General features: G+C 38.3%; 1 protein-coding gene across 1 annotated transcript in view; it reads left to right on the forward strand.

The window, feature by feature from the left end:
* The first annotated feature begins 9,819 nt into the window (after positions 1-9,819).
* LOC115215832 overlaps positions 9,820-16,948 on the forward strand; it is a 158,334-nt gene continuing 151,205 nt past the window's right edge. Inside the window, exon 1 of the mRNA XM_029785160.2 lies at positions 9,820-10,176. Within this exon, the coding sequence (XP_029641020.1) occupies positions 10,083-10,176 (94 nt within the window). The 5' untranslated portion in view covers positions 9,820-10,082. The remainder of the gene's footprint in view (positions 10,177-16,948) is intronic.

The raw sequence follows: 16,948 nt of genomic DNA on the forward strand, positions 1-16,948 counted from the left end.
ATTATTATTATTATTATTATTATTATTATTATTATTATTATTATTATTATTATTATTCCACGAGCAACACAACCTTTGTTTATTGACATATGCCCCGAAGTATCTCATCTCTGGCAGTATTTCAGACAGTATTTCAGACAGTATTTCAGACAGTATTTCAGACAGTATTGGTAAATTCAAAATATAGGAGCCACAGAAGATCTAAGGGATTTAGCAAATTGATTGCTTCTATTTGGAACTGGAACCATTCCGATAATGCGGGGATTAGCATCAAACGATGTGGAAGTAATCCACCCGCCCTCTTTATATCTTGAAAATCCATCTGTACGTCCTATTTTTGGTAAAGTATTTAAGGACGAGATGCGATAACATGCAATACTGTCCTCTGAGAATTGCTTTTCTTTAAACAAAATTTTGAAACTACTGCAAGGAAATATCCAAGAGATAAAGCAATTATTGATAATGGACGCTACACAATAGAATTAAACCATTTTCTTCATCTTTAATGGTACCAGATTTAATAAAGATCAGTTGGTCCTTTAATAAGAAGGCAAGCATTAATACCAAGGATTGTTTCAACAATGCAACCATTTCTCATTGTTTCGTTGCTATCAATGATACCGTTATTTATGATTATCATAAACTGAGATTTTTAGTGATTCAAATTTCCTCTTTATTTCACAAAGAATCTGATTACTCTAGAAAGATTAGCTTATTTATTATTTACTAGCAGTATCGCCCGGCGTTGCTCGGGTTTGCAAGGGAAATAACTATATAAGCATTATTAGAGAGTTATAGCCAAAAAATAGCAAAAAAATGCATTAAAAATGGAAAAAAAAATGATGGTAAATTTTTTTAAAAATCGTTGACTCATCGTAGACATTTTTAGAGAGTTACATCCCTTATATAATAGCGAAAAAATGCATTAAAATGGAAAAAAAATGATGGTAAATTTTTTTTTTAATCGTAGACTCATCGTAGACGCGCGCTAATACGCAGAAGGGCTCGATATGAATCACGACTATAAGATACCCGGTTTTGGTTAAACTGCACCGCAAAATGTGGGAGTAGTTAGGAATCTAAATCGTAGGAGACAGACACACAACCTTACTTTTATATATAAAGATTAAGGCGGCGAGCTGGCAGAAACGTTAGCACGCCGGGCCTAATGCTTAGCGGTATTTCGTCTGCCGTTACGGTCTGAGTTCAAATTCCACCGAGGTCGACTTTGCCTTTCATCTTTACGGGGTCGATAAATTAAGTACCAGTTACGCACTGGTATCGATATAATCGACTTAATCCGTTTGTCCTCTCTATGTTTAGCCCCTTGTGGGCAATAAAGAAATAGGTGTTTCGTCTGTCTTTTACATTCTAAGTTCAAATTCCGCCGAGGTAGATTTTTGCCATTCATACTTTCGGCGTCGATAAATTAAGTAGCAGTTGTGTACTGGAGTCGATGTCCCCCAAAATTTCGGGCCTTGTGCCTAGAGTAGAAAAGAATATAAGCAATCCCGAGCCGGCGAGCTGGCAGAAACGTTAGTACGCCGGGCGATAATGCTTAGCGGTATTTCGTCTGTCTTTATGTTCAAATTCCGCTGAGGTCGACTTTACTTTTCATCCTTTCGGGATCGATAAATTAAGTACTTACCTGGGTAGATCTAATCGACTGGCCCCATTCCCCAAAAATTTCGGGCCATGTGCTTAGTGTAGAAAAGATTAGCTTATTTATTGACAATAAAACACGGGATCAAACATTTAATAAGCGAGGGACCTACTTACCACAGCCAGTATTGAGTCGTGGACAGCCATGTACTGTTTTGAGCCCTAGTATTCACTGGAACGGGAAATGAAGAATTTGCTCAAGAATACAACACAACGCCCGGTTCAGGAATAGAAATCCACGACCTAGCGATCGTGTGTGCGACTCCCTTAACCACTAGGCCACGCACATTCAATTAATACTATTAGTTTAAAAAATTACATTAAAGACGAAATATTCTTTTCTCCTCTAGGCACAGGGCCCGAAATTTTGGGGGAGGAGGCCAGTCGATTTGATCAACCCCAGTACGCAACTGGTACTTAATTTATCGACCCCGAAAGGATGAAAGGCAAAGTCGACCTCGGCGGAATTTGAACTCAGAACGTAGCGACGGGCGAAATACTGCAAAGCATTTCGTCCGGCTACTCGCCGCCATTTTCCGCCAATTCACCGCCTTTGACCGCCAGGTCGCCGCCATTTTCCGGCAGGTCGCGGCCTTGTTCAGAAATAATAATAAAGACGAAATATTATCGCTAAAAACGTGTATAAAGAAGTATTAAATTAAGGATATCAATTTATGATAATTATAAATAATGGTATTTATGATATCAATGATAAAACGATGTAATGACTATATCATACTTGGACAATGGTTGAATTGTTTAAAACTATTAGGCACTGGTGTGCAATGAAACAATTCCATTTCCCTTTTCATCTCTTCATCCACAAATGATAACGAAATCGCGTGATTGCATAAATATCTGCTGCAGAAATTAATATGTCTTAGTCGTCCACAAGATGGCAAGTTAGCAGAATTGTTAGAGCATCGAACAAAATTCTGAGCACCATTTCTTTCTGTGTCATATGTTCTGAATTTAAGTTTCGCCGAGGCTGACTTTACCGTTTGTCCTCCTGAGTCAATAAAATAGAATGTCAAGTTAAGCACTGGGGGTTGATATAATCGACTTTTCCTCCTCTCACTAAAAATACTGACTTTGTGCCAAAATGGAAACAATCATGTCCTAGTTGTCAACAACCTGTAGAATTTCCACGGGTGCAGCCAGTAGCGGTTCACGAAATTTTTTTTTCCACTAGAATTCCGAAACCTAGTTATGAAATCATTTGCATACAGCCAATCAGGGCTCAACTATCAAACTAATTTATGAGCGCATAACAAGTGGTGGGCGATAAGATAAGGTCACTTGGGTAAGGAATGCCCATGCTTCTTTTCTCTTTTAATAATGCTTGTTGTTCTTGTTCTTGTTCCAACCATGGCTGCCTCTGCGTAGTTATTTGTGTTGGTGTTTACTTTCTAAAACAATAAGGGGAGAGGGTTGCTCGCACATCACCCTCTACCCACACTTTTCTCGATCTACATCTTTACCATATGGGGGCCCTAACAAAATCCGATAATAGGTATAGATGCAAATCTATCTAATTGCTTCAGGCATAACTCAGCGATCGGTCGACTTACAACACTGTTCTTCGTCTTGAGTATACTTGGTAGGGTGCGTTTGTTAACTTGACAACAAGGTCAAGGTGAGCTCTGATTGGCTATATGCAAATGAGTTCATTGCTGGGGTCCAGAACTCTCGTGGAAAAAAATTAGCTGGCGGTTCCACCGAATTGTAGCAGCTCGAACAAGGTTTAATTAAAAATAGATCAACTTCAAAATTCCTTACAATATAATTACAAAGTTACAATAAGTAAAAAGAATGAAACCTAAAAGTTGGTAACACCTGTTCTAAGTCATAGTAATACGAAATACAGAATGGCAATTCTTCTATTCTGGGATTCTTATGTGAAACGAAGAACGATGAGTTCAAGATCAAGTTTTAGGAACGCTGTATTTCCATGGCAGTTGCGCCGAAATTCCCCAGTCTATTGACCATCATGGAATTACTCAGACAAGCTTTGAAAAACTCCTTTCACAGCCAGCACTGCTTTCAGAAAGCATTACAGAAATTTGATACAGTTCAAAGAAGGCATCTTTAAAGGAATGCAAACCTCTAGTGATTCAGTCAGTGTGTCTAAAATACGCGACTTCTGTTCGATGAGACACTGTATGAGTCTCTTAAAGTCGCCAAAGTTTAGCCGATATTTCTTTGTCATGAATTTGAGGTCATCAATATGTAGAAACTGGTCGCTCTTTGAATTGGGAAAGAAAAGACTCTTCATGATTTAAAAGTTGTTTGCAGAAAAATTACTTCGGGATTCTGAGAAAATCTTAGTCAAAACAGGATGAGGGTCTTACGGGGAAAATCGACGAAAGATTTCCGCTACTTGTCGGCCGCTTTCCATCAACCTTACAGATCTACCGAGTCCTCCAAATACTGCAAAATTTGCCTCAGCATTTTCGATTCATCCGAAGGAGCTGATTTCTTAACGTTGTTAATTTCAGTAATCTGTTGCATGATCCTAAGTTACGTATCTTCGTCATCTCGTTTGTTTCATTCGACAGCTGTATATTAATTCGCTTGCTGTATTCCTTAAAAAAGCTTGTAGCATATTTGTCGAGGCTTAATTCAGCAGAATTTGTTCAGTTAGAACAAGGAGGATACAAGCGTTTGCAGACAAAATTAGGGACTTGCTCCCAGTTTGTCTCTCTCTGATGACTTGATATCTTCACTGAAATACAATAGAATGTTCAAAATAAATAAAAACAACAAACCCAACGTGTATTGGACTAGCATCTCAGTTGGACTCACCGTCCAATAGATTGAGCCATGAACACGTAAGTTGTTGCTGTATCGTGAAAATTTCTCCTGCAACGCAGTCATCCACAACCAGGTGGAACAGGTGAACGCGACAGCATACATAAACTACAAATGGGATAACAGAAGGTAACTTTGCTTGAATACCAGTGATTTTTTGCACGTGGCCGAGGAACCATCATATGCAGTGGGTGACACAACTGGACGTGGAAACCAGCAGGATTCAAGAGCGACAGTATACACTACAAAAGCGATTCAGAGTCAATTTCAGAAGCTAATCGACATCTAAAAAAATCTTCATTTATAATATCGTCAAAAACATGGCACAGAACAAATGAGAGCTGTACAGTTTTCGAAATGTCTTTATTTTATTCACAATTAATACAGAAGACTCTGATTCAGATTCAGACATCTTTTACTAACCTCATGCCCCACATTTAAAAAAAAAAACTTCCTGATGACTTAATAGAAACTCGTCGAAATATCGCAAAATAAACATTTTGCATTTGGGAGCCCCCACCCCATCTCATTATCCGCTCACAATGTCACGTCCCTTATTTCTCACATGTAGCTCTACCCTTGCCCACCAGCTTCATATACTTTTCGGGAAATCTGTTGCAGTATAGCCAATTGTAAAACAGGTCAAACTGAATAGGTAAACCCTATTCTAACGAACTTGTTTCGCACGAACCTGTTTGGGCAAGGATAGCACAGCTTTATTCCTTTCCCAATGTTTTCGGTACTCCTTCCTAACAGAAGTAACTGTAACAGGAAAATGGAATTTCTTGAGGATAGCTAAAGAATTCTTTTACATAATTGCATGTAAATCCTGTCTTTCTAAATGCTTGCTCATGCACTAGTTTAGATTTGTCCGGAAATTGTTGGTAGCAAAAGCAGTATACTGTATTTTCTGATTTGCAATACTCTGTCCATAGATGTGATCTTTAAAACCCTGGATTGAAATCCTAAAGAATTGACCCAAACAATGTTTGTGGAAATTTTCTGAGCTGTGACTGAAAGGGTTCTTCTCTTTAACTGATGCTAATGTTTGCAGCATGTGTGTCCCGTAACTATTGAGCCGTTACTATATTAGAAACATCAATTTCCGCCACAGAAGTTTTCTCAGTTGAAAACTTTTTCGATTCCTAATCACAGTGCTGTTTGGCTATTCGTCTTTCGATATCTGTCACAGCGGGATCGCCCTTGACACTATTTGTGTTTTATAAATTTGTTGAATGACAATTTTTTCGTCTGTAATCTTATCAAAATCTTTAAAGTATGCATAAGCTGACATTTTGAGAACCTTTAAATCTGAAGGAGTTCGACAACTTCTGTAGCAGCAGCAAGCCTCATTCTAATGGATTGTCATATACCCAGTATATGTAACAGAAATTTAAGAGATTGTTTACAAATGTCTCCGTTTAAAACAAAATGACAAAAGGTCAGCTAATACAGTAGTTAACACATGAAGAAACTTAAGAGTTCTGTATATCATCTTTAAAATAAATAAGCATTGTTATCATATTACATTATTAAATAAACAAATATTGTTTTTACAGTGAGGTAATTTCATTTCACCACTGTAAAAGCACATAAGTTTAATTCAGACTAAAATTGCTACTAAAATTTGTGAGGGTGACTCAGAGAAAGGTGATCACAAGAACCAAAAAGTTGGTCTTTTGACGAACTTTGTGCATTCACCGTTCCTTCTAGTCGGGCAAAGAATACGCACAAAGGAGAAGAATAAGTAAAATGAGCGCTGAATAGCAGATGCACACGTGAATACACGGATATTTTTTCTTATTTTGGAAGGGACTGAGAGAGAACCTAAGCTTTTTGCCCCCAAATTGAACTCAGAACGTAAAAACAGGGGAGATGCCGCTAAGCATTTTGCTCGACGTGTCATTTTGCTAAATGTCATATGTTCTTTTCTTTTCTACTCTAGGCACAAGGCCCGAAATATTGGGGGAGGGGGCCAGTCGATTAGATCGACCCCAGTACGCAACTGGTACTTAATTTGCCGACATTACAGACGGAGAATGAACATACTACCATCATGTTCTTAATGATGAAATTAACCTCTCTGTCTATATATGTACCCTCTTTGTAATGTTGGCAAATGAAATAAGTACAAGAATGTGCATTGTCCGTTTAATTGAAAAATTCTATATGTGGCTGAAGATTGCTCGACATTTTAAAACTGATGTAATACTTACAAGGTTTAATAAAATGAAGTAGCATGAAACAATTGTACTACACTACCTTGGATATCCTTGTTGCTTATTTTGATTATAATCACCCCATTTGATTTATATGGATAATACCATACAAAATTCTGGTGCCTTTAACTTAAGTACCATATTCATCTGAATCTAAATTTTGCTGAACTTATATATATATATATATATATATATATATATATATATATATATAATATATATATATACATACATACATACATACATACATACATACATTACATACATGCATACATATCGTGGCTGTGTGGTAAGAAGCTTGCTTCCCAACCTCATGGTTACTGATTCAGACCCACTTCGTGGCACCTTGGCAGGTGTTTTCTACTATAAGCCTCGGACCGGTTAAAGCCTTGTGAGTGGATTTGGTAGACGGAAACTGAAAGCAGCCTTTCGAGTGGCTGTGTGGTAAGTAGATTGTTTACCAACCGCATGGTTCCGGGTTCAGTCCCACTGCGTGGCACCTTGGGCAAGTGTCTTCTGCTATAGCCTCGGGCCAACCAAAGCCTTGTGAGTGGATTTGGTAGACGGAAACTGAGAGAAGCCCGTCGTATATATGTATATATATATATATATATATATGTGTGTGTGTCTGTGTTTGTCCCCCTAGCATTGCTTGACAACCGATGCTGGTGTGTGTACGTCCCCGTCACTTAGCGGTTCGGCAAAAGAGACCGATAGAATAAGTACTGGGCTTACAAAGAATAAGTCCCGGGGTCGAGTTGCTCGACTAAAGGCGGTGCCCCAGCATGGCCACAGTCAAATGACTGAAACAAGTAAAAGAGTAAATATATATATCCATACATACATATATACATACACACACACACACACACACACACACACACACACACACATATATATATTGTCGGTGCGTTTATCCTTCATCCCCACTAGTTGACAACCGGGAATGGTTTGTTTACGTCTCCATAATCTAGCGGTTCGGTGGAAAGAGAAGATTAAATAGGTATCAGACTCTTAAAAGCAAAATGGATCCTGGGGTCGATTCATTCGACTAAAATCCAAGGCAGTGCTACTGCAAGGCCACAGTCTAATGACTGGTATATATATATATATATATATATATATATATATATATATATATATATATATATATATATATATTATATATATATATATATATATTTAAATAATGAGGGAGATAAATTAATATTAATTTTAATATCAATTTAAAACCAGTAGTCCAGCATACAAAAATCTGAGGAGTCAGAGAAAATTCTAATATATGTATATATTGGCAGGGCTTACTGCTAGGGAGTCGGCCGTATGCTAGAAATAGACCATCAACGGTCAAACTACAAGGAAATTCTCTCTCTCTCTATATATATATATAAATAAATACACACGCATAAACCAACACCGGTTGTCAAGCAGTGATGGGTTGTGGTGACAAAAACAGACACACACATATAAATATATAATATGCGATGAGCTTCGTTCAGTTTCCGTCTACTAATCCACTCACAAAAGCAAGAAGACGCTTGCCCAACTTGTCACGCAGCGGGACTGAACCCAACCATGTGGTTGGGAAGCAAGCTTCTTACCACACAGCCACACACACCACACACACACACACATATATATATTGTCGGTGCGTTTATCCTTCATCCCCACTAGTTGACAACCGGAATGGTTTGTTTACGTCTCCATAATCTAGCGGTTCGGTGGAAAGAGAAGATTAAATAGGTATCAGACTCTTAAAAGCAAAATGGATCCTGGGGTCGATTCATTCGACTAAAATCCAAGGCAGTGCTACTGCAAGGCCACAGTCTAATGACTGGTATATATATATATATATATATATATATATATATATATATATATATTATATATATATTATATATATATATATATATATATATTTAAATAATGAGGGAGATAAATTAATATTAATTTTAATATCAATTTAAAACCAGTAGTCCAGCATACAAAAATCTGAGGAGTCAGAGAAAATTCTAATATATGTATATATTGGCAGGGCTTACTGCTAGGGAGTCGGCCGTATGCTAGAAATAGACCATCAACGGTCAAACTACAAGGAAATTCTCTCTCTCTATATATATATAAATAAATACACACGCATAAACCAACACCGGTTGTCAAGCAGTGATGGGTTGTGGTGACAAAAATAGACACACACATATAAATATATAATATGCGATGAGCTTCGTTCAGTTTCCGTCTACTAAATCCACTCACAAAAGCAAGAAGACGCTTGCCCAACTTGTCACGCAGCGGGACTGAACCCAACCATGTGGTTGGGAAGCAAGCTTCTTACCACACAGCCACACACACACACACACACACACACACCACACATACATACATAGTTCCCAACCACATGGTTCCGGGTTCAGTCCCGCTGCGTGACACGTTGGGCAAGCGTCTTCTTGCTTTTGTGAGTGGATTTGGTAGACGGAAACTGAAAGAATCCACTCATCGTATATTATATATTTATATGTGTGTGTCTGTGTTTGTCAACCCACCCCCATCACTGCTTGACAACCGGTGTTGGTGTGTTTACGTCCCCGTAAGCTAGCGGTTCGGCAAAACTTACTGATAGAATACACTCTAGGCTTAAAGAATAAGTCATGGGGTTAATATGTTCGACTAAAAAATAAATAAATACTTCAATGTAGTGCTCCAGCATGGCCGCAGTCAAAAAACTGAAACATGTAAAAGAATACATGTATACTGCGCGCTCACACATACACACACACACATAGTGTGTGTGTGTACGAGTATCCTTTCGGGGTCGATAAATAAAGTACCAGTTTCGCACTGAGGGCGATATAATCGACTCAATCCCTTCGTCTGTCCTTGTTTGTCCCCTGTATGTTTAGCCCCCCTTGTGGGCAGTAAAGAAATATATATATATGTGTGTGTGTGTGTTTGTGTGTATGTGTGTGTGTGTGTAAATATAAATTTATTCTTCATTAAAAAATTTATGATTAATAAAATACGAAGTGAGACGTGCGCGGAGATAGAAAAAGCAATTTTGTTGTTTAAATTTGCCCGAGGAAGTCAAAAAAAAAAAAAAAAAGAAAAAAGAAAAAAGATAAAACTAAAACGTGTTGAGAAGTAAGCTGTCACATTCTTGCCTGGAGCAGTGAGCCGTGTGGATGTGTATACATAAATACACATATATACACTTCTATCTATCTACTTAAGTTTTTCTGTGTATCTGTCCATCTATCTTTATATATATATCTATATCTATTATATGTATATATATATATATAAATACTGACAGAAAAGTGGATATATATTGATTAATAATCGGTAAAAGGATAACAAATTGTGGATATTTTCATTGACTGAGAAATACAGACAATGGCAGCGGAGACGAACGGTAATGGACATATCAACGGACAGTTACCAACTTTTATGAAAAACAAATACGAACATATTTTTCATCTTCTTTACGGTAAGTAAAAAGTTTCTTGTTTCGAGTTCTCGCTTTCATTTATTTATATAATATAACAATACTCGGTGTTAAAACGTGTCAACGCGTGAACCTGTTTGTATGGCTCGCTCGTTTGCTAGAAATAGCAGTAAGATATTCTTATCGTGCTCCGCCGTCACAAAAGAAAAAGAAAAAAAACAAACAAACAGTGTGTGAGTGCGTTTGGGGACGGTACACACGTAAGATCATGGGGTTGTAGATAATCCTTTCAAAGTCGGGTTGGCCAAGAATGGAATGTTTTCAGCCGTAGATACCATGCTGGTAAAATTACACAGATTAACACCCGTAATTTTACTGATATGCTGACCTGGAGTTTAAACAATAACAAACTCGATGTAAATCCTACTCCACTGCTATTTTGTATTTCGTTTGTCCTCCCGTTGTACCAGGACCCTTGCGGCCTGTACAAGAAATGGTGGGGTGGCAGAGTTTGTTAGAGAGCATCGGACGGAATACATCGCGGTATTTACTATTTACTTTGTCTTCTTTACGCTCTGCATTCAAATCCTGACGAGTTCAACTCCATCTGTCCCCCCACCTATTTTTTTTCTCTCCGAAGCCGATAAAATAAATTGTCAGTTAAATACTAGTATCGATATAATTTTGTAACCCCTTCCCTCAAACCTATTTCTTTATTACCCACAAGGGGGCTAAACACAGAGGGGACAAACAAGGACAGACATAGGTATTAAGTCGATTACATCGACCCCAGTGCGTAACTGGTACTTAATTTATCGACCCCGAAAGGATGAAAGGCAAAGTCGACCTCGGCGGAATTTGAACTCACAACGTAACGACAGACGAAATACGGCTACGCATTTCGCCCGGCGCAGACCTCAAACTTCGTGTCCATGTTAGAAACCTTATTATTGTATTTGTGATGTCTTTGCAATAAATCAATTTATTACCGTCAATTAATATTTCATACATTACTCTGTCTCTTCACACACACTAACAGAAGCACTTCACTTACACAACACCCCATCAAACACACACACACACACACACATGTACATCAATGCTCCCATGCACGGTAACTTCAAAAGAACTTCCCTCGTCATACAATCGCTTTCTCTTAGTCTCTTTCGCTCTCATTACTTCAAAAGTTCCCGCAAGCCCATATGTAAAAAAAAATAATTTTTTATTGAAATCGACGGAAAGGTCTACTAGAGACAAAAGATTGCCTTAATATTATTTAAATCACGCTGAGGTGGAATTTGACTTTTGTCCTCGCTAGTTTAAATAAAATAAAACATCAGTTCCACACTGTGATTCGCTGAAATCGATTGTGTTCCTTTTCTCAGAATGTATGGGATTGTACCTAGTCTTTTATCATCCCACTTGCTCATTTACTCATCACTATTCCAGGGGGGTTTAAGTTAGGAATTCGGCTGCTTATTTTTCCCTTCATGGGGATGGGGGGGGGATAGAAGCAAATAAAGGTTTTGAAGCAAAACTTTTCTTTATCCGTCCGAACCCATTACTTTTACGAATAACCATGTAAAATTTTCGGAAAGAAGTTGTAACGATTATATGTAATTTAAAAGCATTTAAAGTCATTAAATACAGGACATAACACGTTTCGAAAGAGAAAGAGGGAAAGAATGAGAGAGAGAGAGAGAGAAGTTCAGCCACTCACACGTAGTGAGTGGTTGTTGTTTAACCCCAGGTCAACCGTAATCCGGTAAACCTATTACAGAAGTATTACTTGAATTAATGCCTCCTTTCTAAGAAAGTAGGCTGTGATTTGAGAGACAGATGTTTCGCTGCTGTTTCTAATAAGTCGTCGAGCCACTTTGTACATTCTTCCGCATTGGTTTAACAAAGTTTTATTTTAATATTTTCTGTTTACACTTGATTAGCTGACGGCAAACATTTCATGCAGACACCAAACTGTGTGTATGTACACACACATACACACGTAATAGACACCTTGGACAGGCTGATACGCTGTATAAATGACTGAATATATATATAGATGGCTCTATATAGGTCTGTACACTTCAGACTTTTTGTTTCATACTTTTGGGGAATCCTTGAAATACTTTCCATGCTGTCTCAGGAAACCCCTCCATAAACATTATTATATACTTTTTTCTTTCTCTTTCATAATGTTAGATTTCGTAAGAGATTGAAAACATAACAAAACTGTCTTTGAAAAGTTTGGCAGAGAACTTTAAGCCAAAATCTCTATTAGAAGAACGTTTTTTTTTTTCTTTACGTAGGGACGCCATCCTCTCTGCTGATCTGATACTAAGGTTTCCTTTCCTTAGGAAATACCATTCGTGTATTACAAAATTAAGAATATAAAATTAAAATTTAAAAACTTATTTAACAAAGATTTGAATAAAATTAGCTTAATTTTTCATTGTCTTTCGTAGAGTCCTTAGAGATATCATGCGGAACCGCAGGTTTCCGATCGGGTAACATTGATATAGACCAGTGATAGGCCACCTGCCGGTTCGCTGGACTGTGAATGACCCGCCTAATTTCACAAGGAAAATAACGATTATTAAAATTTGAACTGAATATTTTTAGTATGTGGATCGCCTGATGATGAACCGTATCACATGCGGTCCGCTTCTCGAAAAAGATTGCTCATACCTGTTGTAGGTAGACAGACAACTGTATAGACAAACCCCTAAACTATATATACACTGGTAGTCAAACGTATAATGTATACTATACTAGTCCAACAAATGTATATTTAACAATGCATAGATGTGAAGAAAGCGGTCACGTAAAGGCGCACGACGGAGCCTTCTATGTAGTCGCCCGATCTGCTTGAAATAGCAGCGAAAACTGACTCGCCTTGTACCCTAGACTAAAATGAGGAAAGGGCGCATCAGATAATGTAATTATAGCCCCAGAAAGATGAAATGATCGCAGCTAGTTGTGTGAATCATTTGCCAACTACAACAATAACAAATATTTAATCCGATGGAGTTTTAAGTGTGAATAGTTGCATGTATGGGTGTATGTTTGTGTATATTTACTTGTATCTATATGTTTATATGCATATGACGGCATCTATACTCATGAAGTGATTGTGCACCTGGAGAACTTTGTGGATTCCACAAATGAGAATATGTGACTGCAGGTGAAAAGAAAATTACGGCGACAATTTGGAACGAGGGACAATATATTTGTGTCATATTTACAGGAATTCAAATCGACTTTCGTTCACGTTTTGGTAGCTATAGCCCAGGTCTACGTTGTTTAACCAGTTGACTTATTTATCCCCCGCTGTTATGTCCCCTTTCATTTTTATTTATTTTTTTAACACCCTAAACTGAAAGATTACTCATATATAATACGCACATTAATTTTTCTAAAAAGATTAAAAGATTACTATAATTGTTTTAATGGTCACTTTCAACCCTTGTGTGTATACTCTCTTTTCTCTCTTTTACTTGTTTCAGTCATTTGACTGCGGCCATGCTGGAGCACCGCCTTTAGTCGAGCAAATAGACCCCGGGACTTATTCTTTGTAAGCCCAGTACTTATTCTATCGGTCTCTTTTGCCGAACCGCTAAGTGACGGCGACGTAAACACACCAGCATCGGTTGTCAAGCAATGCTAGGGGGACAAACACAAACACACACATACATATATATATATATACATATATACGACAGGCTTCTTTCAGTTTCCGTCTACCAAATCCACTCACAAGGCTTTGGTCGGCCCGAGGCTATAGCAGAAGACACTTGCCCAAGATGCCACGCAGTGGGACTGAACCCGGAACCATTTGGTTGGTAAACAAGCTACTTACCACACAGCCACTCCTACGCCTATGTGTGTGTATATAATTGTCTTATTTTTGTACTTTTTCTTTGTTTTATATGTTTGGGGTGACGGGATGGGGGAGGGGACTGCGGTCAAATTGACCCCAATACGTTTTTTAAAGTTTGGTCATTATTCTATCGGTTTGTTTTACAGAACCCCTTAGTTACGGGGGCGCAAATAAACTAACATCGGTTGTCAAGCGGTGTGCGTCCACCAGATTTACTCACAGGCAGGGGCGGACTGAGCCGTCGGTAAGTCGGACACTGCTCGAGGCCCCGGAGCTCCGAGGGGCCCGCACTCTACATGTTAACTCTACGAAAACACACACTGAAAGGGGCCTAGTAAACAGTTATGCCCGAGGGTCTTAATACTCTCAGTCCGCCCCTACTCACAATGTATTATTCGGCCCAGGGCGAAAGTAAAATAAAACAAAACCCCACTTCCACAAGGTGCTGCGCATTGGGACAGACCCTGAAGCCACGAAGTTGCTAAGTTAGCTTCTTATCACCATAGCCATGACGCTCGCACACACACGCACACATACATGCACTCTCTCTCTCACACACACACACACACGTACGCACGCATACATACACAAACGCAAGCTCACACATATGCACACATACACGCACTCACACGCACTCACACACGTACGCACGCACACACACACACACACACACACACACACGCTCACACACGTACGCACATACACACGTACGCACATGCACACACACACACACACACACACACATAAGCACACACTCAAACACACTTGCACACACCAGCTTTCTTTCGTGATATGAAAACACATTTTTACTGTTGTCCGAACTAGTTGTTTACGCGACTAATGAATAATGAATAACTGATTGAATAAATACATAAATAAATAAATATTGTATAAAGTATCTGATTGATTAAGCTCCTTACTTTAAGTCTCTTACGACTATTTACTTTCAGCGTCCTTTCACAATATCCGGATATTTTACATTTTACTATAAGCCCCTGACATCGATCTTATCGATTATACCCTACTTTACTCTGTTAGAACTAATTTCTTTCATTGATATATGGGCTGATGAAATGGTTAAAACCTGGAGCACAGTAGATTAAATGCCTTGCTGTATTCTACATGCTCTGAGTTCAAAACTTACCGATGGTGGATTTGCGTTTCATTTCTAATGGCGTCGATAAAAGAAGGGTAATTTGCTGAGCTCAGGACATTACCTTTACTTTTGTCAGTCAGGAGTTTAACAAAAGAAAAAACGATGCTCTCAATAGGCGCTCTGGATGCAAATTGTATCGAGCATCAACTTTACTTTTGGTCCTTTCTGTGGCGGAATTTTGGAATAGCTCTCAAAGTCTCATACCTGATAGGAGAGGAAAAGGGTAGTCTATTTTTTTCTTTTCTTTTGTCCTTCAAATTTCAATTTTTTTTTTGCATTATAGTCCCAATTTTCCTTCTCTATGAAATGTAGAAATTCAAGGGATAACTGTAGTCTTTCGATAAAAGTCTATGACGTCATTAGTTAGTATGCGATATTGTTTCATCTGCTCGACAGAGCTTAGCAAACACACTCGCATATATGCTCAGCCATGACTGACGTCATATACTAATACCGAAATATTGTCGGGATAGCTATTCCAAAATTCCGCACCTTCGGGTCCATCAAGTACCTATGAAGTTGTGAATTTGGGTTCTCTGTCTGTCTCTCCTTTCTTTCCCTCTTTCTGCCTGCCTGCCTCTCTCGCACTTGCTGCTCTGTGAAAAGGGTCATGTGACAGAGTACATTTTCTGCAGACATGAAAAAAATGGTGAGGAGCTGCTTTCAACCCCTTCTCAAAGAGGAGGAGAAAAAAAACCCCAGCCGCAGAAACCGTCCAAGGTCTTGCTACATAACATGGAACAGAAATAAATCAACCCACCACCCCTATCACGATATGTTAGAAATCAATATTATAAAGAACTTCTAAGATTTTAAATTTACGTTTTATATTTGTGTTGTCCTTGTGGCAAATATAAAAAAATAGGAGGGGTACCATTTTAGCGTGCTTTCTACCTGGCCTATTACAACTTAGGGTGCATTCTGCTCCTGACCTTAACTCTAACCCTATTTCTTTTCACAGCGTAGACTACAGATGGCACGGTAGACAGTACGCTAAAGTTCGTTGTGAGTTCAAATTCCGCCGAGGTCGACTTTGCCTTTCATCCTTTCGGGGTCGATAAATTAAGTACCAGTTACGCACTGGGGTCGATGTAATCAATTTAATACCTATGTCTGTTCTTGTTTGTCCCCTCTGTGTTTAGCCCCTTGTGGGTAATAAAGAAATAGGTAGACAGTACGCTAAAGTAACACCAAACTGGCTTTGAATTGTTAATATTATTCAAATTCCGAGATGAACTTAGTCTTTCAATCTCTCGGTATTGTTAAAGTATATTGCCAATGGACAAATCGATTTATACTCCTACAACGTGAGAAGAATTATAATAGAGGTCTAATGGTATAATCTCCTTTTGTACATTATGTTGAACTAGTAACGAAATAATAAGTACCATCTAACCCTAATGTCTTAGAACAGCGAAGAATTAGAAAATTTACTATTTTTAAATCTCACAACGTGAGATATTCAGCAACAGTACTTTGTAGTAAAGATTGTTTGCCAACATATCATGGCAATCTTGGTTTAGGACACAGATCGTGTCGTATAGCCAGCTTGAGACGATGTCTCCTGGGGCTAAATTACAGCAACATTCGTCCTAAACCAGGACTGCCATGTTATGTTGGCAAACAATCTTTACTACAACTGTGAAGAAGATAGACATAACTTAGTAATGAGCAAATATAGAAACACAAGTCGAAGAAAATTTAGGCTTCAAGAACTTTTAATGAAAATTGTTAATTTGGATAAGTTACAGGGCTGGTCCCAGGAATTTTTCCAAGGGAGG

Source organism: Octopus sinensis, linkage group LG9 (genome assembly GCF_006345805.1).
Source record: "Octopus sinensis linkage group LG9, ASM634580v1, whole genome shotgun sequence".
NCBI classification, from domain to species: Eukaryota; Metazoa; Mollusca; class Cephalopoda; order Octopoda; family Octopodidae; genus Octopus; species Octopus sinensis.